This window comes from Tinamus guttatus, unplaced genomic scaffold, assembly GCF_059628265.1.
Source record: "Tinamus guttatus ecotype Peru unplaced genomic scaffold, ASM5962826v1 Tinamus_guttatus_pri_ptg000397l, whole genome shotgun sequence".
Classification (NCBI taxonomy): domain Eukaryota; kingdom Metazoa; phylum Chordata; class Aves; order Tinamiformes; family Tinamidae; genus Tinamus; species Tinamus guttatus.
The window spans coordinates 1,170,636-1,194,807 of record NW_028288931.1 but is presented as its reverse complement, the minus strand read 5'-3'; the positions used below and the strand labels follow the sequence as shown (position 1 = coordinate 1,194,807).

General features: G+C 50.5%; 1 protein-coding gene across 1 annotated transcript in view; it reads right to left on the bottom strand.

The window, feature by feature from the left end:
• CSMD2 (CUB and Sushi multiple domains 2) overlaps positions 1 to 24,172 on the bottom strand; it is a 240,890-nt gene that overhangs the window by 17,761 nt on the left and 198,957 nt on the right. The window contains 15 exon segments of the mRNA XM_088531067.1: positions 1,062 to 1,176; positions 1,178 to 1,236; positions 2,709 to 2,897; positions 3,800 to 3,973; positions 7,187 to 7,360; positions 7,682 to 7,855; positions 9,159 to 9,353; positions 9,626 to 9,811; positions 13,843 to 14,031; positions 15,166 to 15,312; positions 16,054 to 16,242; positions 17,849 to 17,962; positions 18,959 to 19,039; positions 22,646 to 22,791; positions 23,424 to 23,601. Coding sequence (XP_088387193.1) covers positions 1,062 to 1,176; positions 1,178 to 1,236; positions 2,709 to 2,897; positions 3,800 to 3,973; positions 7,187 to 7,360; positions 7,682 to 7,855; positions 9,159 to 9,353; positions 9,626 to 9,811; positions 13,843 to 14,031; positions 15,166 to 15,312; positions 16,054 to 16,242; positions 17,849 to 17,962; positions 18,959 to 19,039; positions 22,646 to 22,791; positions 23,424 to 23,601 — 2,310 coding nt within the window.

The window sequence follows — 24,172 nt, the reverse complement described above, 5'->3', positions numbered from 1 at the left end:
GCCCAGCTTTTTCTTTCACACGATGACTTATTTCCGAAGTCTTTCGTTTTATCTTGCTAAAGCCGCTGTCCCACTGCAGAGATCTTCCGCATCTAAGAGAGACCTTTGGCAGGAGATGATCTCAGCCTCAGCCTCCAGTCTGGGTTGCAAAAAGGGCCTTGAGAAATATCTGCTGTGGCCCCAGTGAGGGCAAACACGAGAGGGGGCAACAGGGAGTCAGGATCTTGGCTACATTTGAGTGTTCTGGCTACAGGAAGAACAGAGGAACAAGACTGAGGGCTTCATTCTTCCATGCTCCTAAGTTTGGTGTGAAACTGGATCACAGCTCTGAGCACTCACTCGGCTTCAAATCAAGGAGGGAGTGTGAAACGCAACCAGCACCGCTCTAAAGCTGCCCCCAGGAAGGCAATCAGGAAAATCCCATATGATACATGTCAGCTGGAACTTGTCAGACTAACGACGTTTCCAAAAATCCACCCCCAAAATGGCATGAGAGACAGTGAAAACCACACAGCGAAGGAGCATGAATTGGAGCAGAAAACCTTTCCAAGTGACTACAGATCAAGAACTCTGCTCTCTAGATACAGCATCCAAATATGAGGATAACTCCACCTGACTTCTTTCCTCCTTTTTAAAGCAGAGGTTAAACTTGGTCAAATGCAGCTGCTAAATCTAACTGGCATAATTAAAAATTAACACTTGTCCCAGCTGCTTTGCTCCAGCTACTTATTTCATCTGCTCTATGCTCTCCAAAGAGCAGAGGAAGAAGATGGCCTGTGGAAGGCTCTGCACAAACTCCTGCTGGTTATTTAGTGTCTTTGCAGCCACCAGCACCCTGACTGCAGCAAGGCCGCCACCCCACAACTCAGGCCGTCTCATCAGAGATGTTTCACTGGTGAGGATGTTCTCAGCGCATCACCCTTCCTTCCCTCAGCATGTGAGGGGGGACTACCCCTCACTGCTCTGGGTGGAGGTGCGAGTGATGTGGACACCCGCTCTAGTGGCAGTGCTGCTGTGACAGCAGGTGACAGGCCCCGCGGGCTCCCTTTGCCCCGGCTCACCTGAGCAGTGCGGCAGGGAGCCGCTCCAGCGCCCGTCCAGCTGGCACATGCGGGTGGCGTTGCCGACGAGCGTCCGCTTGCCCAGGCAGCTGTAGCGCACCACGGAGCCCACGGTTGTGCTTGTCCCCGGAGATCTGCGCGTGCGGCGGCGAGCCGGGGTGGCCGCAGGTCACCACTGCGGAGACAGCAGAGCGCGGCCATGCGGCGGGGCGCCACGGCGCGGGCGACAACGGCCGGGCCTTGGTCTGTGCAGCCCTGGCACGCACGGGCACTAGGCGGTTCCATGAAAACCTCGCTGTGATGGATGACACCTCCCAGCTGGGGAAATTCAGCTGGCAGTTTGCGAGCACTGCTTGCCCTACCATCTCTACTTAAAAACACATGGCTAACAATAATTAATTGGTTTATTCTAGCTTAGCATCACAGTGGAGGCAGCAGGACTGTTGACAAATACGCTGACAGCTCACGGGGCTACGGCGGTTGCATGAGGATTCGCAGCGCGAAGCCCACGCAGCTCTGCAGGAGACCATCCCTCCCTCTGCCAGGGTCTAAAAATACAGATCCTGACATTGGGTGGCACACATGATGTGTGGTGCAATAAGCGTGTGCATGTTTGTGCACGTGGGTGTTTAAATATACGGATACAGAGTCACAGCTAAAGCCAAGGACACTCAAAGAAAGGGGTTTGAAAGCTACTACTTAAAGCCATGCTGTAACTAACGATTTAATAACTGATGCTCCAGCAGACACAGCTAGGCTTAAAACCTGCGCCAGTGCTGAGGTTTTTAAAGGATTTACACATGCCATGTGAAGACGATTTCTTCTGGTGCGCTAGACTCTGTTCCCATGTATTTCCTTTCCCTGAATCGCTCCCTCCACCTCAACGATATCAATTCGTTTTTATTCCCTCCTCAAAAACACTCATTAGACAATATTTTCAAACCTAGATTGTCTAAGCACAAAGCTTTCTGGCTTATATTTTAAAAAGGGCCTTCTGGTTTGAAGTACCCAGCTATAAACACTTTAAAGGGACAAGGGCTTTGGAAAGCACTAAGCACATCCTAAGTTCAGTACACAGAAAACAAAGACGTGTCAAATTCTCGTAGGAGTTTTTGAAATAGTAAGCCCAGGAATACATATAAGCAATTGTAAAATTGACCTGATTTTCTAGAGTTTGGAGAATGCCCGCAAATCCTTCAAGTCAACGAATATTTTACATTTTAAGGAAGGAGATCACATTTACTTAGCTGAATAGCTGAAAGAGCCGGAGATAAAAGCTTAAGATCTTAAGATAAGAGCTCCTAGAGTTTTAAAAGGCAACGGCTCCCTTGGAGCCCCCAGGGCTGCTTTAATGCACCGTTATCACTTGTCAGGTCCCCCTGGCCTGGGCAGGGTGCTGTCAACGTGAGAAGGTGGCATGCTGCTAACAAAGGCAAAGGAAAACGTGCCCAAAGCTCTTTGTGACTAGGTGTGGGAGGAGAACAAAAGCAGAAAAAGCAGCACGGCTTTGGAACAGCTCCACTGACCTGAACTTACATTTCTGACTGCTTGAAATCTGTTACACAGGATGAAACCCTGTGGTGCATGAGTGGAGCAGGGCTTTGCAATAACCCCCTGAGCAAGCGGGTATTAATCTAAAGAACTTACAAAGACACTGTGGGAGGGCACGGTCCCAAGTGCCATCCCCCTGACACGTAAGGACATGCGTCCCCAGTAAGTAATATCCATGGCTGCACTGATATGAGACAGTTGTTCCAAAGCTGAATCTGTGAGGCCCACTTGGCTGCACTTGACGGATGCTGTTTTCCAGGTGCCCAGGGTCAGTACAGTTTACAACTGCAAACAAACGACAAAAAAACAGAACAAAACAAAACAAAGGGTGTGACAAAGAACAAAGGATTCCGTAAAAAAGAAAAAGAGCAGGAAAAGGGGGAAAAATGCAAGTCGTGTTCCAGAGTTTATTAGCAAGTCCAGGAGAACTGATTTCCTGACAGACAAGCAGGATCGACAGAGATACTGGATGAGGGGAATGCAGAGCAAGGGAGTGCACGGAGGGAAGGGAATCTGGGAAGTGAATTCACGCGCTGATGCCAAGGGGTGTAGGGCAGGCAGGGAGGAGAAGGGCACTGCAGCAAGGAGCATGGGTCTGCCCCGAGTGAACGGTCTGGGGTCACTACAGCGGCCCCTGCTAAGGGGCTGTCCTGGTATTTTCTTTTGTCCTCCCCACCCACATCAGGTAATTCAAGGTCTTGGGAGGCTGTAGGGATGGACAAGGCTTTCTAACACCTTTGGGGAAACCACTTTTGGGCAGGATGACAAGCAGGTAACAGATTTATTACTCGAGATTTAGATAGGCCCTCAGGGTTCCAACACCACTTGTATGCTCCCAGTGAACTGCAACAACAGTTCTATGTAACTCTGTGAGTGTCAGGCTGCTTCTTGGGAATGCAGAGTAAGGGATGAGGAAGGCACGGAGATAACCAGCCCTATTTGTCTGGACTAGATGGTGCAGTGCTCCCCTCCTCGTTTAGCAGCACAATCCACCCCAGCCGTGCTCTGCGCTCCCCCTGACACTCGCATTCCCCTCCTCCTCCTCCCTGGCCATACCCAGCTCCCAGGGATGGAGCAGGAGGATCCTGTGAGTTTCCTGCAGGCTGTGCCGCAGCTGAGGAGGGTTCCTGCTCCTCAGGCCCTCCCCAGCGCCCGGCGCATGCCGAGGGCTCGGGCGGACAACTCACCGCGGCACACGGGCAACGAGCTGCTCCACTGGCCGTTGGCCAAGCACTGCGACTGGGAGGCTCCTTCCAGGTGGTAGCCCGTGTTACACACGAACTTGGCCACGTCGTTCAGGTTGAACTGACTCCCTTGGGTGACGCCGTTGGCGGGATTGCCGGGGTGGCCGCAAGTGATGGCTATGAGGAGAAATGGGAGATGTTACCTCTTTCCCTGGAAGAGCGTGGGTTGTCCTGACTGGAAAATGTTCCCAAGGAAGGAGACCATCAAGAAATCCACAACCACCCTGACACCCATCTTGGCTTCAGAGACCTGTGGATCTGTTGAAACACTGAGCCACGCTGAGGACACAGTAGCTGTGTTCAGTTTACAAGCATCCAAGTTCTCTGAAGCGTTTTCCAAGCAGCAGCGTGCCAGCATCCTATTGACTTGTCCCGGAAATCCCAGTGCACCTCTTCAAAACCCCAGCCATTGCTATTAATCTGCTGCCTGGCATTACCCTGGGCATCGCACACAAAGCCATGAAACCTCATGTTTTTCTCCCCCTACTTGGCTTAAGTCAGATGCATGCTCAGAACACTACAAAGCTACATGTAGAGAGAAAGTTAAAAGAGAAAAAAATATGAGAAAAATGGCTTTCTAGTATATGCTCTAAGATGCTTAAACCTTCCTGCTTTAAGGTTGAACTTCAGAGGAAAAATCTTTATTCTTAACACTCCGTAACGAGGATTTTTGCACGGTCCTGTTCGCTATGGCTGCGTTAGCTCCCAGCAGAGCAAAGGGGTAACGGGCTGCATTCGAGATGCCCGGACAACTCCCCGGGGCGGCTGCAGGGGCAAAGGATGGAGCAGGGAGAGGGGAGCAGCAGGAAGCACAGGGATCAAAAGCACATTTCCCTGGCTCTGCTCTTGGCACCTTAGCACAGGTGGGTCCGGAGGGGCAGATAAAACCCTTGAGAGACTTCTGCTAGGAGCAAAGATTGGACACCTGACTTCAGAGCACAGCAGCGTCCCCCTGTAACGGGAATAGCAGCATAGTCTGGGAGGATCTTCTGGCTACCTAAGGCATGTGACAGTGTCCAACAGCTGAGGACAAGGCAATATTGATTGCTGTCACGCTGAACAGGGTAATGGTCCATCAGTAAAAGTCCAGCAGTTTAGCAGTACAGCTGCAAAGCTGGAAGCTAAAGGGGAAGATGAAATTCCCTTAAAAGATCCATAACACATTTGACTGCCAGGACTGGACTATACCACTGGGAAAGGAATTTATCTCTGATGCAAGGTGGTGACAGGTAGAGGTCTGAAAATATGAAGCAAGATGGCTTTCTAGTGCTATAGGAAACAGCACTGGATTCTCTGAGGTATTCCTGAATACGACACTCCTGAATATTATACACATTTTGAAATAGGAGATGCATTCTTTCTCAGAAAAAAAAAAGACTCTGTTTGGCAAGGATCAAAAGGACCAGCTTATGTAGAGCATGCAATTGTATCAGGTTTAAAGAGAAAATATCAGGACAGCAGGAAATTATAATGTGATAATGGAGAGCCCTGAGCGTCTACAGAAACAATACGGCCTCCAGGCATCTAATTTCAGAGCCCAACAGTGCTCTGCTTTAATGGCATTAAATTTATGCTTCACGTAAGGCCCGATATGTTCTGTAATAATTTCAAGAACACGAGGCACCTTTACAGAGCGGCGCACAGCAGCTCTCAGCTGCACAGAGCAGCAGCGGCTGCGGCGGCGCTCCCAGCCTGTCCACTCTGTCCCAGCGGCTCCTGTCCCTTTCCCAAAAAACATCACTCTGTGAAAACGGGCGTTTCCGAAATCCTGTATTTCTGGGAATGTGTCTGGCAGCGGCAGGACCTCTACTAGTAAGACCTCCCCGGCCAAGGTTAGCGCATGTGTAACCTGACTGGTAAATATGAACAAAACCTTTTTCAACGGAGCATCTTCAGACACTGTAGTAATTCAAACTTGAATCAGAAATAGCCTTTCTGTAACTCTTGTTTTCCTAAAAGCTCCAGGCAAAATCCTAGATGAGAATGCTTCCAATTTTGGGGGCCACTAGTAACCCTTACAGCTAGGGTCTGTTTCTTATTTTTAGGCTGGAATCTGCATATTTAGCAACTCAAAGGTCATTTACTACTGCATATTTTGCTTTAATATTGTGTGTTGGCATGTAAAGCCGTAATCCATGTAGGTGAGGCTGGAAGCAAAGAACTGGAAAATCATGACATGAAATGCATGGGCTGCCCTCTTTATTGGTAAGATGATGTTTAAACTTATTAACATCTTAGAACTCCACAGACTTACTTAATTCAGTTATTTACCTGAAAGAAAAATGAATGGGGTGCGCAAGGTGACTTATAAATGTTGAGCACAAGAGGGAGAGACCAAATTTCCTCTGGCACCGAATGTGAGTCTCATAGAAAGGGTGTTAAGACCTGGCTAGACCCTCCTCAGGAACTACAAGAGCAACCAGGCTCATCCAGAGAAACCCAGTATATAAAAAGCACCAGTTAAGAAAGAGGGGGAAATTCCAGAGCAGAGGGAAGCAGCAAGGCAGCCCAGGTGGCAGCGCTGCTGTTCCAGCCTCCTCCGCTTTCTCCTGCACGAACCACGGGCCGCTCGTGCCGGCCGCGCTCGCAGCGTGCAGGCAAAGCCCCCGTGCGCGTGTGACACGTGGTGACACACGCACGCGCTCCCGAGAGCGTTGGAGCACACGCAGCAGACACGAGCACAGGAACACAAACGCCTGCCGGTTGCTCCTCGCAGGTAGTGGATGCTTGCCCACAAAACGTGCCAGCCCAGACTTGCTCCCAGCAGGACAGCTGGAACCCACCTCATCGTTGGATGGCCCGCAGAATTAACAAGGTCATCTCCAGCCCGCTCTGGAAGCCTGGCCGCATTCCTCCCCCTCTCTCATCTCTGCCTTTGCAAATGGCTTTCGAGCAGGTTTTCACCAGTGCCAGCAACTGCTGTTCAGCTACGGAGACGTGGCCTGCTATGGACCAGGCAACTACGAGCTCCCCGCCAGGCTGAAGGGGAAGGACCAGCTTCCCACCGCAAGGGCAGCCACTCAAGGCCACCTCAAAGGCTGCCACCTGGCCAACATTCACTTGGACGGCAGGTATTTCTAGCAAAGATGCTAAGAATAAAGCTCAGCTTTCTTCCCATCCGCCTTGCCGGGGCAAGAGGGAGTAGCTGGAGCAGTCACTTCTCAGCCGGGTGAAGAGCTGGGGGGACTGATCATCCGTCCCTCTGCCCCAGCTCTTCCTTGCTTACATGACTTTTCCCCTTAGGAACCTGTGAACTAGAAGAGGAGTGATCTCTGCATGTGCTGTCTCCTAACAGGGAGTGGGGCTAAAGAAATCCAACAACATACTTACGCACACAGACAGGAGTCTTTCCCGACCAGCGGTGGTCCTGCTGGCAGATCCTCACGGACATGCCGATGAGGCGGAAGCCGGGGTTGCACTGATACACCACGCTGCCCCGGTAGTTGTAGTTCTCCCCATTGATCACGCCGTTGACGATGGGATTGGGCACCCCGCAGTGCCCCGCTGCAGGAGGGAGACAAGAACCATCACTGAGGGGCTGCGACTGCTCCTCCTGAAGCGCCTGCAGGGATCCGAGTTTGAACCTCTGCAGTAATAAATAAAACCACAGCAGCAGTAAAAACAACACATCATTTTTTAAAGCTTTCCTTGCCAATCTCAAAATGCCTCACGTCTATTGAGCAGAAAAGAATCATTCTTTCAGTCTACTCCAACACCGACTTCAGTGGCATTGATTCCTCGTTTTTGTTCTTTCTTGAATTGGGACCTAGGTTTTCTATTCCCTCCTGAAATTCCTCACCACGCCATGGATGCTCCAGCACCTACCCAGACATTTCACCTCTGCTCCACTCCAAAGTCCATTGGCCATGCACTCCCGCACACGGGACCCTACCAGGGTGTAGCCAGTGTTGCACGAGAAGATGGCTGTAGCACCATAGCTGGTCAATGTGCCAATCTTGTTCCCACTGGGTGGAGTTGGCAGGTCTCCGCAAGAGATAACTGGAAGAGATCCCAAAGTACAGTGGGAGTGAACAGGCGGGAAGCTTCATTTTTTAATGAAATGTAGTCAATGAAACTCCTCGCAAGTTATTACTTAAGTCAGAAATGAGTAGGAAAGATTATTTAATAGCTACGCACACAATAACAACTACTCACAGTCATATTACACGAGGTGACAAACGTAACTGCTATTAATACTTACACTTCAGGACATGAGGGAAGTACTAAAGATGAGACTTGGCTAGAAGGAAATTTATATACACAAGAAAATTTCTATTATTAACCCATTAACTGACACAACTGGGAAGATCGACTACAGAAAAGCTATGAAATGGCACCAAATTACAGGGTGCTTTCAGATAAGAAAGTGACACCAGTGACACCTCCGTGCTTATTCTCACACGGTGACTCCAGGACAGACGTGAAGCCTCAGAGAGGACCCCCGGGAGCCGCCAGCTGCGCTCCCAGGGATTGGGGTCCCCCAGGCGCAGGGGGTAGTGGTGGGTTGCCCAGCAGCTCTTGCAATCGGAGCTCCCAGCCACCATGTCCAGCTCTTTATTTAATCTACGCTAAGATCTGCAAAGCCTCTGGAGCTTTCAAGCTCAGCAAGAATTCAGAGACTCATGCCGGGTTTTTCTGACCTTAGCGCATTGCCAAGTTTCTGTCATTTGAATTTAGGAGGCAATAACGCTGAAGAAATAAAATGGGGTCAGGCTCATGCTCCCAGAACTGGCTGCAGAGCTAGCGGGGCAAAACTACATCTGTCACTGAAGGCAGCAGTTGCATCTCCAGAAACAAAGGGAGCCAGGAGGGAAGGGAGAGCTGCCATTCTGAAGGAGAAATTTTTCCCTCTCTCTCTGCACTCACAGAGAAACCTCCCCATGTTTGACAGAAGGGAAGATCCAAAGCACGGCAGTCCCGTCAGAGCAGCTCGTTTGCCAAGAGCGCTCTGGATTTACAGGTGACACCGTTACCCTCATAAACTTGGCATTTGAATTGAATTGGAAGAGGTTAGGTTTTAAATTGGAATTTTTTATTTCTTCAAAGCAAACTTCACAGCAGCTGGCACCAGTGACAGCTAAGCTGCTGGGACCTGACAACAACAGATGAGCGAATGTGCTTGAGCTCTTGCAAAACTGTTTAGATTAAACCAAGAACCAGATCAACACATGACCTCTCCCTTCATCCAAACTCCTTCCTACCAGCAGAGCTCTCGGCTGCTGCGAGCGCGGCCAGAGCACGTGGGAAGAGCGCTCATGTGTGCCCAATGCAGAGCAGAAACGCAGCCCCGCGCTGCTCTTACTTTTGCAGGTCGGCATCGGTTCGCCGATGCTCCACTTGCCGCTGGCTTGGCACCTGATGACCCGCTGGCCTGTGTAGTAGTAGCCCGGGTCGCAGATGAGCATGAGCTGGGCATTGTAGTGGTACTGGATCTCGTAGGTCAGCCGCCACCGCCCGTGCTCCACCGCGATGCTGTTGATGTCGGGACAGGTGACAGCTGGAAAGCAAACACGGCGGATCAGGGAGAAGAAAAAAGACACAAGGGAGCCAACAGGAGACACGACCATAGGGTGCGTGGACATTTCAGCAAGTGTGATGGCTTGGAACAAGGGGACTCGTATTAGCATCCCCATTTCACAAGTGGGAAACCAGGGCACCGTGAGGGAGGCAGGATTTGAAAGCTGGTGCCCTGAATGTTCCACCCGCGAGGCCAAGCTGCCGGCCCTAGAGCAGGGAGACGTGGACGCCGCGCCGGCCGCGGGCGCTCACCGACGCAGTGCGGGGGCTCGTTGCCGTTGCTCCAGTGCCCCGTGGGGAGACACTCGGCCGTGGGCTCCTCGCCCGGCTGCAGGTGGAAGCCCTCGTTGCAGTGGTACACGGCCTTGGTCCCCACCGTGTACTCCTTGCCAAAGACGACGCCGTTCCTCGGGGCTCGGGGGACTCCGCACGAGACAGCTGGGAAAAAAGGACAGAAGAAAACACAGCCAAGAAAATCAACATCGGCTTCCAATTTTATCACAGATCTGTGGAAAGCCAAAGCCCCAGGTCCCGAGCTCTGCTATTCAGAAAAGCTCCAGCACCCTACTGAGCCCCACGTGCTGCAATGAATCCTCACTTTCGCAGACCGGATCAGATCTGCAGCTCCTATCCATCAGCATGGCAAGAGCAAAGCCAATAGTGAATACCAATTCCTACTGGAAGAGATGCTGGCTCATATTTTCTAAATATCTGGAATACAAAATGCATTAACTCGGTATTCAAAAGTTTTCACACCGAGATAAAGAAACAGCAAAAATGCTTTGTATTTACATCCCGCAGAAGCAACAATCTCAAAACACTCCCCAGCAGCACTTCTGCATTACATAAGGCAGCAAACTGTATAATTATGTTGTGGCAGAAGGAAGACTAAATTTAGCATTAGGGACGAGCAGGTAAGAGGGGAGATTCAGGGGGAAAATTGATCAATGGGCCAAGTGCCAAGCGGCTGCTCCGGATGGCAGCACCGTGGAGCTGCCCGCAAGAGCCACCGGCCGCAGCTGCGTCGCCAGGCGGGCACGGCTGGGCCCCGGGAGGCCAAACGGGAGCCTCCGGCAGGTAAAGGGACACCCAGACAGCTCCCTGGAAGGCTCCAAGTCCTGCCAGCCCCTCCCTACCACTGGGCAGAGCAGTGCTGGAGTCTGACACCCGAGCATGTGTGTTTTTCCTGTTAGCATTCCCAAGAGCCAGGAAACCAAATCTGGACTTGTCTCCAAAAATATCATCTGGGTTCGCATCCCTCTCCGAGCTTTGTCTCTGGGGGAAGCCCATCTCCGTGGATGCAGACCTGCAGCCAGCACGGCCGCCAGCCTGGCAGGGCAGGAATGAGCAGAGCAGAGATGAACAGAACCCGTCGGCAACCACTGATCTTGTGGCCAACTCCACATGGTTATCTGCGTTTTTAAAACACTCTGAGAAAAATTCATGCCTTGGTGGAATAGCCAGAGCTGCCCTTGCACATCCAATGCACGAGCTGGAGGTCACCTGCCGATTACTCCTTCCGCACACAAGCTGGGGTGAGAAAAGGAGCAACCTTGGGAATTTTCTGGTGCTACGGGCCCCAGCGAGTGTTGAACAGTGTTGAACAGCCTAGGCACAACCAGAGGGGCCTCCTTCCACTGAAGGTCCAAGGTGCTTTTATCCCACTGCTGCTTTGCGAGTCATCCCGAGCCTGGAGCGGCTCTGCAGCCCCCTGCAGAGGCTGCGGTGCTAATAGGTGCGAGTAATTCAGCAGGCTCCTATTAGCACGATCGGGCACATCCCTGTTGAAATGATAATCACACGTATGTCATTTCATCGAGCGGAGGAGCTTGGCGGATCTCTCCACAAGGCTGGGTGTCTAGACAAACAAGCGCACTGAATACCAATTCCATTCGGAGGCAAAAGACAGTCCTACCCTTCCCCTGCCATCCTGCAATCTGTTACTTTTTTTGATGTTAAATCCAGTGAAGGAGCTGGGTAAAAAAGCTGACCCCTATCCCGCCCCCGGCCCAAGCCTTCTCCTCTCTGTTCAGTTCTCTCCTGCTCCCGGGCGCTGGGGAGGGAAGGAGGGACGGAGCGCGCGGTGCTCAGGCCTGCGCTGAAGCAGGACACGGCCTCTGGGTGCAGAGCGTTGGCGGGGAAGCTCCGCTGCTCACAGCTGGGCGCTGAGGCCACGGGAGAAAGCGGGAAGTCACCAAGCTCCCGAGACAAGGACAGCAAGGGAACGCGCTGCTTCGCACCCCAGGACAGGCCCCGGACAGCCGCACGGCCTGAGTGCATTCCCTGCCACTGTCTGCATGAGGCAAAGACCCCGACGGGCTGGGACACCGCGTGCGAACCCGGACTAGGCCCAGCTTTGCTCCGAGTCCCTGAGGTTAAGGTGCAACCTGCTATGTTCACTTAATGCCAGCAAGCTCTCCTTCCCGGCAAGCTCCGCTGCGCCCCTGCCAAGCGGCTCTGTTGATTATTTGGAGTCTTTCCAATGCGTAAGACCTGCCCTGACACAGACGACAGCAATAATCCAGTTATGAAGCAATAACCCAGATCATCCAGGCCAGATGCAGTTAACTAAAAAGTTCGTTAAGTCACCAAAAATACTAATAAAAATATTATTCTCTTCACCTGCAGACGGTCAGGCTGAAGCATGAAGAGGAATCAGAGCTAACCAGGAGCGCTGCCTGCAGCACTGCATGGGCTTGGGTAAAAAGCTAAAAAACAAGTTGTCAACTGCTCTAAAGAGCATTTCTGGGGTTCCACCTGTGGAGGCGATGGAAGGAAGAAGCCATTTCAGGGGAAAGCAAAACATCTGGCCAGGACAAACCCACCGAGAGTCCAATCCGGGAGAGGGGCTGCGGTTATGGGGGTTCAGGGCTACGGGAGCTCTGTCTGCAGGAAGGAAGTGTGCTAGGAAAAGAGACGGGCTACACAAAAGCAAATCTGCAGCTGGGACTGCAGAAACAAAGCGGCTTAAAAATAGGCAGCGGCGACAGAAAAGGCACATTAGATCATCTCGTGCTCTCCCCCGTTGTGCCAAGGCAAGATTGTTCCCTGCAGAACAGTTGCTGCTGCTCCCATAAATGTCAGCTAGAACTGAGCACCTAGTAAAGATCATTTGAAGGGGATCAGGAATGGGAAGGCGGGTTACAAGCTGGAAGAGGGGAGCTATGGGAATGGCATTTGCTCAGGAAACCGTGGGTTTGGGGGGTCCCGGTTCCTCTCCTCCTAATACCACTGCTTGTGTGAGTGATTTATCTCATGCTGTGGGTCAAATTCCCAAATCTCTGCCATGTGGTCCTGGCCACGGGAAAGGATGAGCAATGTGAGTGTAGCCCAAAGCAAAAGGTTGCCAGTTGGCTTGGAGAGCAATGCAAAAACAGGGAGATGTGCTGGATTTTACGTGTCCGAGGAGGGCCCGGAGGAGGCAGCCTGGGCTGCCACCTCGGCGAGGCCAGACGAGGGAGCTGCTCCACTGCGGATGCGCCGCTCCCTGCCAGCCGTCGCCAGGCACGTTCCAACCAGGGCAAGCAGCGAGATTCCAGCTGCAAATACAGGGAAGCAGAGAGCGGGAGACGATCCCAAGGCCGCGGGGGGAATATTCCACCTTCAGGATGCCCCTGACCAGCCGCTCCATGGCAGTGCAGGCAGCCAGGCTCTTTGGTAAGTCTTGCACTCAATAGCCCTGCTTTTCCTTAAAGCCTGGGCAGGGCAATGCAGAGAGGGCACTAAGATTTTGCCTACTGTGTCTCTGTTCTCTGGCTACTTCCCAGCAAAGTTAATGTAACATTAATCCCCAGTGCTCGATCCCCTTGCAACATGGAGGAATGGTCAAAGACACTGAAAGTCTTCATCAGAATAAAGACAGGCATTTTATCAACACAAAGAAACAGTTAATTGTTGGTTTGAGGGGGGGAAAAAAAGTGAAATCAGTGAATATAGTGAGATAAAACATCCTGAAAGCAAAGCCAGGCTGCCCTGTCCTCCCCTTCCTCCCATGCCTGGAAAGAGCCACGTGCCCTAGGGGACCCTGCGTGTTCAGGGGGTTTGGCCTAGATGACCTCTAGAGATCTCCTCCAACCTCAAGCATTCTATGATTCTACGATGTGCTAAGTATGAAATGTCATAACAATTACAGCTGATTAGCAGGAGATGTGTGAAGAACAACTACATGTTTAGGTCTTAAAATCCACAGTGCCGAGGCACCATCTGAATCCCAAGAAGTTTCTCATCCCCCACTAAGACATGCAGACCTAAAAACACTTCTGGAAACGCTCAAGGAAAGCCCTTCCCAAAAGCCAGGAGGACTCATGCTGCTCACGGCCTTCCCGGATTCCTCTGGACAGCAGCTCCTGTTGTGCCCCACTGAGATCTGCGTTTGGGGGGCTCTGCTTAGATGGGCGCTCTCTCCTCTACCCAGGACAGACCCCGTGCTCCCAGGACTGGTATTGAGGACTTGTTTGCCTCCTGCTCACCTTGGCACAGTGGGATCGCCTCGTTCCAGTGGAAATAGCCCTGGGGGTGCTGGGAGCAGGTGGCAGCACTGTGGCCAGCGAGACGGTAGCCGGTGTCACAGCCGAATCGGATCGTGCTCCCAGGGTGCAGACCAGAGTGGCTGAGAATCAGGCCATGTGCTGGGGGCTGCGGGAGGCTGCAGTAAGGAGCTGCAGAGAAGGGCAGAGGAAAATAAGTGACTAACTTCACACGTCCAAGAGGCTGGACAGGCCGGAACAAGACAATTTTCCTTTCAGGTCAGGAATTACATGGTGTTTTCCATAACCTAAGGCCATACAGGCAACTGAGAACTTGTGATGGGTAAATACAAAGGGGAAAAGAAGGCAGGACTACCATCCAAGTTTCACTCACCTTTAGAAATAAAGAGTAATTTCTGGCAATTAAATATTCCTTAATTCATTTACTGAATAATGTCATTACTTATTTATGACTTGCAAGCAAGTTCTCTACCCAACTTTATAATTTCCCTTACTTGAAGATTTGCCAAGTTCTATTAAAAATCGTAATTCATTTTAAAGAATTCTTAGCAAACATTCAGAATCCAGTAATTCATTTTTGCTGAATAAGCAGCTAAGACTTTATTAGGACGGAGAGGGTCAGGCTGCTCAGAGCAGCGGCGCGCGTGGCCAGGAGCAGCCCGTGTTTTAACTGCTCTCCCCAAGGCTGGCAGCACAAGGAGCTATGTGCAAGCTGCCTCGTGCACCCAGCAGCTTCTTCCACAATTTTTTACGTTTCACAACATTAATCACTGAACATCTCCATTGGGTCTCATCATTGCAAGGACACAATAATTTAGTAACAGAGCAATCTTCACTGTGAATTACAGTCCGCAGAGCACTTTCTGAAGACCTAAAGCAGGAACAAACTGACTAATCAATACTTCAGTCATAAGGCAACAGCTTGCAAAAACCTATGCTGCTCAGACAGTCTTCGAGTAGGTCTCCTTAGCTGTGCAGGCATCGTGGTCTGCACAGCAAAGGGTTTCACTCATGCAGAGTCCAACTGCCTGTGGCTAAAGATATTCTGGTTCTGATTCCTGATCCTGGCCAAGGAAACCCACCCAAAGCTTCAAGTTTTCTGCCAGAAATGAAGCTTTTTCCCCAAGCCTTGACAGCCGTTGCAGAGACCTCAGAATGAGGCCACCTTGGGGCGCTTGCACCGACCTTGGCACCTGCTCGTGACACAGGTGGCCTATGCCCCTCTGTAGCGATTTCACAGCAGTTCTTAGCTGCAGAGATGGCCACGATCTGGGTGGAGGCCCCTGGTATCTGCTGTGTGCTTACCGGAGTAGCGGATTTTGAAGCCTTTTCTGGTGTATGCATGATCAGAAGACCAACGGAGATACACTTTGTTCCCACTGCTGGTGACAGTCAGAGGAGCAGAGTAGTTCCCACTCAGTGACAGGAGCAGTGGACTCTGGCCAGAAGGACCTTAAAGAAAGGATTGAACAAGTGAAAGGCAGGGCTAACACAGAGCAACAGCCACTCTTGGGGCTTTTTGTGCCAGAACATGTTTTTGCAGAAAGAACAGGCATATTCTAAACTGTTTTCTATGAGTTTCCACTGTCCTGTGAGCCCAAGACAGTTCATGCTCCAGTTTCCTTCTGTGAAGAGGAGTCTTCATGCAGACACGTGGCTCCCAGGAAACCCACTGCAAATCGAGTCCTACTGACCACAGTCAGGCCAGGACTTTGCTCCAAGCGGAATGCCTTCAAGACCAGGCCACAATGTGCAACCTCAGGAGCATCAGTAAACCACCAGCATTCTGCACTTGGTTACAAATCACTGTGAATAACAGACACCTTAGTTCATGAGAACTCAAGGGCCTACAAAACCTGATTTACATGGGCCTCAAGGACGAGAGCTCCACCTCATCAACTCATCCCTTCCCAGCAACATCTGCCACAAACCTTCCAGCAGCTCGCTACCTCCTTCCTCCTGGAAAAATACTTCTGAGTCATCCAAAAAATCACGTCATTGATGCTGCCTTACTCAGAAAAATCAATGAGTATTAGGAGGAGCTTCCTTTCAGTCTGGCAGATTAGAGGTGTAGTGGTGAAAAGCTCTTCTCCCCCTGTGCTCTGGGAACTCAGAGATGAACAACCAACAACATTGCTCTTTCTTTCCTTTCCCCCTTAGCTGTTAAATAAAACAACTTGGCAACTCTCTTACCATCAAAGATTTCAAACTCGTCATACTGTTTCTCACTCAGGAAGTACTCAATGGTGAGGGAGATGTTATAGCCAGGCTCTACTTTCACCACCCATGAACAGGTCTGAAAATGAGGGTAACTTCCCAGGAAGCTCTGGCTGAGGATCACACCGGTGGAGTCCGTCATCACCTCGTTCATCGGGCAGTGCACTATAGGGAATGGGAAGGAAAAACAACAGAAAATCAATCTTAAGAATCTTCCCTTCCTGCAGAGAAAGGAAGAAAGCACAAGCCACCATGGCCAAGGTAGAGCACAGCTTCCCACAACCCCTCTTACTTCACCGCACACCTAGATCCTTGGGGTTCCACAGAGAATCCCCCAACCGTGATGTAGGCTCCCAAGGAAGCACTTTGCATTTCCACAAATGTGAGCAATTGTCAAACTCAAAGGAGGGGGAAAAGGCAACAATATGAACAATTTGGTTCAACCATCTTTGCATCATTTCAGTTTTATGCTGATGTGGCTTTCAGAACCAAAGGCCCTGTGATGAAGCAACTGTTCTGAAGTTCTAAAGCACCCTCTGAAAGTGAGCAAAAAGCATAAAAAGAAAGGGATTGTTATTTATCCATCATTAGCTCTAAAACCAGTGCAAATGCTACACTTGTATTAATAGAAAACAGCCAGAACTATCCAGAAAGAACTCTTTCCCAATTCTTAATGCCATCAGTGATTTTTTGACCTCTATAAATTGGTGGCCAGACGTAATTTAAGCAGTCTCTTTACCCCCAGGCTAACAACTATCAGTAAATAATTGAATGACCTCCCTTCCTCTCCTTCGGTTCACGCTATTTCAAAAAGATTAAAGCTATAGAAAAATATCCCATTATATGGTAAAAGTGGTCAGATAGGAGAGAATAAAGATGATGAAATAATCACAGTTGGAGTGAGCAGAAGTACCAGTGGGAATCCAGAGGATAAAGAAGCTAACATGGTAGCATGGAAACATATCTGGGATCCCTCCTGAGCGGCAGCCAGGTAGACAATGCTCCACACTTGGAGCACTCGTTTTTCTCCCATCAAATACATTCTGCAGCACTAATGGAGAAGCTGTTCCTGGCAGGGCCTCCCTCCAGAACTCCCTCCTCCTTGCTTCAGCCGTCTGAGCCAAACTGCCAGAGAGGAGAATCCCCCTGCCAGGGAGGGATGTTTGGATGGGGCTCACTGGCCTCGCGGGCGCAGGGCAGCATCCAGCCCCCCCGAGCTCTGCCCAGCAAGTTTCAGTCAGCTCCAACCCAGGAAGTGCCAATATAAAATGCTTTCCCAAACTGAGGCCTTAGGGCTTAATTTGGGATTACCTAAAACAATGCAAATCCTCCTGGACAACGTGGAGAGTCCTCAAAGCCCTGAGAGCCAACAAGGCCGGCGAGGACCCCATTCTTCTGCCCCGAGCTCTGGCTGCCGCAGCAGGAGGCAGGGCCTGCAGGTATTTACCCCAGATCCAAACCCTGCTTCTCCTCTGTCCTCCCCATGCCCCCGGCCATCCTGTTGAAAAGGGTGGCTTTTCATTCTGCAGGGCCTGAAGGTCCCATCTGAACTTAGGTTGCTCAGAGTAACCTCCTCCCAAAGTTCTACCTGGCGGTTCTGCATTACTGGGACTCGAGAGGCTTTCAAAGTCACTCCGAAAACTAAGTATTTACAAGGGAAACTTCCTCCCAGCTGCCCCAGCCGGCTGCTTTCCTCCAGACGCTATCCATGGCTTTGAGGAGCCTCTGGACAAGAACGCGCTGGTGGACATGCTGAGCCTTGAAGCATTACCTTCACAAGTGGGTGGAGGACCTTCGAACTGGAGATGAGTGCCTAGCTTGCAGGTCAGGATTTCCTTTCCAATCAAGGTAAAGCCAGGAAGGCACCTGTACCTCACTACATCACCTACAGGGAGAAACAAAAGGCCTCATTAAGGCTGAAATGTGTCCCAGGATGAGAACTCAGTGCAAGGGCCGAAGACCCTGTCTCTGCCACTGAGCTCTGGGGCAGCAAGTCCTTCCTTGACTGGTTTTACCAAGAGACTCCAATCCACAACACGCTTGAGTCGTGCACAACGGCTGCTCAATTCAGCTATTTTATGAAATGAAATCACCAGCAGGTAAAAACAACATCCACCTCATTGCTGCATTGCTTCAGGTCTATTTATATTCCACTTAGCACCTCTTCTGCAGAGGACTTTTCCTGAAGGGCTTAACAGATGTGCAGGCGCACAGCTCCCAGGCCATCCCACCCACGTCTGCTGCCTCTCGGGCACAGCAATGTCCTCGGGCACAGGGTGCCACCACTCCCGGGACTGTCACACCCCCTCCTTATCCACTACAACCCCAGGAACACTGCAGTCACGGTATATGAAACAGGCCACGATTGCGTTGGCTTTAACATCATATAAATGATACAGATTGTGCTTGAAAAAAACACGGCTATTTCACTGGTTGGAGAGACACTTAAAATGTGGATGCAACTGTGAACAGCAGCAAAAAATACAAAAAGCACAATCAGTATGGGAGAAAGGCTCTCAAAAACAAGAATAGCAGCTTCTAAGCCTTCACACCATGCATATCCGAAACACCTGAAACACGTGAAGGCCAAAAACGTTATTGTGGAAAAGATTTCTGGATGTTCCTGAACAAGCTCGGGGCGTTCACAGAAGACAAGCTGCTCTATCTGCACTAACAAAGAGATGTTGTCCAGGGACAGCCAGGCCAGCGTGATCTACACTTTGCAGGAATGCACTTTGATTCGCTGCACGAGTCGGGTATTCAGCATGTCACAGCATTAAGTTCTGCTTCTTCAGGACTCCCGAAACAGCGGCTACACCCCTGTGTTCTCCCGTGGCCAGCCCTGGGTGGGGACAGGGATGAGAGGACTGCAAAAAGCTACCTATGTTGAATTCTTCATTCTCCGTGATGATTTCGGCGTTGGGCACCATGGTGGGGGGTTGGCATTTGAAGAGCTGGTAGGCTGCAAGAGCAAAGGAAAGAGCAAGTGTCACAGCAGGGAGGAACAGGGTCACGGCCACCGCACACCGGAGCAGATCCCTCGCCAAGAGGGGAGGAGGAACCGGCAAAGCCGCAACCTGCCCCTTTCCCCCACCCCACGGAGCTGGCTCCCATCATTCGTGCGCAAACGCAGCTCTCTGCACGTTCCTCTCCCAACGGGAAGCGGAGATCCTCATCGCACTGCACGGACTGAGGAGCTCAGACAGCGTCAGTCTGTCTGCGCCAGCACCGAGCTGTGACTGATGTGCGCTGACATGAGGCAACACGACCTGCCTCTGCCGGGACGCACGGAGAAAAGGTCTTGGTGACCTCCATGGAATCAGGTCAATCACGGAAGAGGGAAAGTCTCAGATTGCTCTAGAGCTAAGAAAGTCACAGTAATTATTCAGAGAACTTCATCTTTACTGTCTGTCCTTGAACAAAGATTGCTAAACTCACAAATTTATTTTTAACTTGGAATTATTCATTAATTTCTGCTGCAAATAATTCCAGGAGTGCAAATGGTTTGAATTGCAAATTCAGTATGTAGCTTGCAATTCACAAGGTAACCTATGCAACATTTGTGTCAGTGCCTCATGTATCAGAAAACAGCACAGATTTGGAATTCTTTGTCCAATTTGACATTTTTCAGTGGTACCACCGAGCTAAATGGGAAGAAAGCATCCAGCTGAAGAGCAGAATTAATTCCTTATGACTCATGTACCCAACCAAATACACTGCAATTAGCAAATCTTACCATCAAAAATTAAATATTAGCAAACACTGAACAAAAGAACGTTGCGCTTATAAGTACATGGGTGTGCAAGGCTTGAGGACCTTGATGCTTATGAAAATAAACACACAAGGGCTCTGAACATGGGTAAATTGAAAAAACTGTACTTGAAACTAAATGAATATTAATGAAAGACATTTTCTGCTATTTGCTCAGCATCTTTGCTCCCCCCGTGCCTGACCCTGGACAAGTATTACTTCCTCTGAAATTTATATCAGCCCTTTAATTTAAGATACTGGAGCTCTATCTGCCACTGAATATTCGTTCTTGCTAACTCAGTGATGTCAAACACTTTTTAAGCTCGCAGTGGAGGAAATGGTGGGCAGGGGAAAAGCGAGCGCCCTCCCCAGCAGCTGCTGGTCCAGGACGGAGCGGCTGGAGCAGCTCCTCCCGCGGCAGCTCCAGCCCTGGGAGCGAAGCGGGTGCTGCAGCGCGGGACACGGCGCAGCACAGAGCACAGGGTGGCGACCGCCCTGCTCACATCGCTCCGGGGAGGACGGCGCTGTGCAAACATTAACACCCCGAACAGCTACTAAAAAAACAGTAAAAAATCCCACTGAACAAAGTGGCACATGAAGCTTTAGGTCCAGATTTTAAAACCTACCTCGGAAAGACCGTTTTTTCTGGGTGTTGTTTTGACCCACGTGCTTCACGCTGCCAAGCAGACACCTTCCAAAAAAGCAGGGTGCCAAAAGGGCAAAATAACCTTGTTGCACCCACCTTGCCCCAAGGCACCGTGCTCAGCTGGGTCCGCGGCCTGCGGCAGGGAGGGCTCCGCACTGTCCCCACTGGGCCCAGGCAGATCCTGCCACCGCTGCGAGGGGGACGGTGCCACCAGGAGCCGCGGGCAGGTGGGCACAGCGGGGAGCATCTGCCCTGCTGCTTGGTGGCGCTGGCCGTCCCAGGGGAGCCAGTGCCACATACCAGCTTTCCAATGAACCTCTGATGGGGGACAGGTAATCTTCACAAAAATTAAAATTAAACGCTCTTTAAGAAGTGTTTGACAGCATCGACTGAAGTGGAAAGATCACCTGGCATTTACAGCATGACTTCAGGGCTGTGCGCGAGGGGTTTAAGTGTAGGGGTGACATTGCCCCAGTGGGATGAGCCAGCCCCGTCCTTGAAGCCACATGGGGACCCCCTGGGTTACTGTGTCATGAAAGCCCTTTCCCGTCATGCTCACACCTGAATCAAGCCATTTAATAACAGGTGCTGCATCATCACTTTTCTAGGATTCCAGGGATGGAGCCTTTAAGCTTTCTGAATCGCTCTTTTGTTTCCCTTCCTCCACACCAAGGACCCACTTCTTTGCTGGTGTTTGAAAGAGAAACAGTTCCCTTGCAAAGGTGAAGATTGTCACTGGATGGGAAAGGACAATTTAAGGCTGAAGAAGGATGTCTCCTGTGTCCTAGATCTGGCAATACGCAGGCGCAAAAATGACAATATATATAGTTACAGATGTAGAGGAAATTCCATTTCTTGCAGTCACACCCCCAAGGAGCAATGGGGATGATTTTGCTGACGGCCCTGGCCGATCCCTGGGTGATGGGTGACGTTCTCATGCCTTTTCCCCCTGCTTTCCTGCAGAGGAAGGCACCGTAGCACAAAGAGCCTGGGAGCAGCCCCACCAGCTCAGTGTCTGGGCCCCGCTTCACGTCCGAGCTCCCCGTGCGCAGGGAGCCACGGACCAGGAAACGCTGCTGCTTCCCCCGGGCCTGCCCCCGTGGCCGCCAGCCCTCCGGCCTGGGGACGTCACCCTGCCCCGACCCAGCGCAGGGCACCGCGCTGCAGGGCCCGAGTGCCGACGGGCCGGGCGCAGCCGCGGCGGCAGCTGATTCCTGCTGCAAAGGGAGGCGCTCCCTGAACTGCAGCACTGTTTACGGACTGCTCCTTTCCCAGCCCAACTGCCTAAACCATAACTTTTTTGCATAACCGTTACATATGCACCATTGTCTGGTAATATAAATCTTGCAGTGTTTTGCAGCAGTAAACCAATTCCCTCAGAAGCCTAGCAAATGTTCTTTAAATTTAGTCTATCTATACAATAGTTGCCTTTTGCAAATGAAGAGAAGCGAAGATATTCTGCACAAATTCTTCCTGTAATTGACCATAGACTTTGCTGAAGTCGTTGCAAGCAAATTACTGAAGCAAGAGAAGATCTCCATTTACACTTTCCAAAATCCCTCTACTGCCACAGGAACCTGCTAGCTAATCCAATTTAAACTTGGACCCTTGTTTAGCGGTAGAAGTTGGATCCTTGTTTAGTTATTTCTCTGTAATACCTAACATTTTTCTAGCATGAGCTACACTCGCACCAAAGAATACTCAAATAAATTTGGTTGAAAGACTCAGTTTGCTCTGTAGAGAAGGAAGTCACCTCTCAGCTGGAACGTGGATGCCATTTAAGAGAGAACAGCAAGACCATCCCATCTGTTTAGCAGAGCCCTCTGTGCACAGGATCGGCCATGGAGAGAACAGTATTTACAGGCACCACCTTGAAGAACAGGCCTATCATGGTCATGACCATTAGCTTGCAGGACCCTGTGGTTGAATTAGCACAACATTGCAGATGGATTTCCGCATCCGCACAGACTGTTGGACCACTTGCCAACACTCGACCGTGTAGCAAACCTCCAACCACACGAAGCAGTGAAAACCAGTCCTTTGGGAGAGGCTGCAGATTAAATCCCAACTTCATTTTCAACGCCTCCTCCTCTCCGCAATAAGACACAAACGTTCCATGCCCCCCACATGCAGTAGGAAGGTATAAAAAACACACTGCTAAGCAATACAGACCATAGAAATAAATGGCAAAAATCCCTCCGTTGGCTGCGTCACTGTGGAACTTCATCAGGACCTGGTTGGAGGAGCTTTGGGCTGATTTCTTAGCAGAGTTGCCAGTGAACACACCAAGCTGTGGGGCTGTTTGTTGGGGACCATCCCTAAAATCACAGGTCAGAAACACCGGAAAAAGAGTATTAATGCTCTGTACAGAGAAACTCTGCTGTGCTATTTAGAAAGGCAGCTGAGGGTGACAGCACGTCCTATGGGTAACGCAGCACAAGCACTGCCCTTGCATTCTGCGATGTCAGCCTCCACTGTATGCTTATATATTGGTTATGTATGTGTGATTGCAAAGGAAAAGCTAGAGGAGGACACTGACAAATGTAAAAGATTTACCAACATTTTTCTCTTTAAATAATCTCTCTCTAAAGAGAGGTCTATACGTATAGAGATTTTGTAAAAGGAAAAAAAAAAAAAAAAGCCCAGAAAATGTTGGAGAAATTGGAAGCAAAAAACAATTCCTACTATGCAAGTCCGAACAAGATTTATTTCAACTAAATTTAGCTTGAGATAAAGACCCTGTTTCCCAAGAGATGCTCCCTTCCTCCCTTCAGCAGCGTGTTTGAAGGTGGAGGGCTGGAGCAGGAGGAGCAGGAGGACAACTGGGATGTCTGTCTGTCTCCCCCCAAGGCAGCTCATCCCCCAGACCCAACCAAACTGTTTTACTGAAATGGAGCCCTGGAAGCCAAAACCCAACTCTGGTCAGTCCTCAGCTCTTTGCTGTACCCACCAGAGAGTGATGAAGTCATTGTAGGGCTCCGTCTGCAGCAGAGTGAAGTTGAGATGGATCCCATATCCCACGGGCACTGTAAGGAGCCAAGTGCAGTCCTGGGAGTTGGGATACTGGTTGGGGAAGCCAGGAGAGTAAACGGTACCATTCTGGGTGGTGACGTTCCCTCCACAGGGCACTGCAGGTAAACAGAAAAACAGATCTAACGAAAAAATACTGCCCCAAAAGAGTAACTGAAATATCCTCTCTTGCTCTCTCATCTGCCCTTCCACCCTTCAGCTGAGCAAGGCTACAAGTCCTGCTGACTCCTCAGCCCACTCAGCTCCTCAGCCCAGGCCCACGTGCTGTCCTCAGCCAGAGGCAGAGCTGGCTGCTTAAGCACTAGAAGCAGAATTCAGAACCAGCCCCTTTGCCTGGCACTGGGCTGAGCCGCTGACAGAAACCTCCAAGAGCTGCAGCGAGCAGAATAACATGGAGAATTTTCTCAGCAAATGCACACAGTGATTTAAGAGCTGGCCTGGATAAAAAGACAGCAATTGTGCATACAGGTGGATCCAAACCTAAAAGCTTTGTCTAACTTGCCTTGAACTCTTCAGATATGCCAAAACTACATCTAACCTTTTCAAGTTAATTCCATCACAATACACTTGTTAAATGCTTCAGAGCTGAAAGATGACTATCAGGGCTTTTCACATCGATGTTGATAGCCAGCTGCATGAATAAACTCCATCTTCTGTCCTAACGAGAGT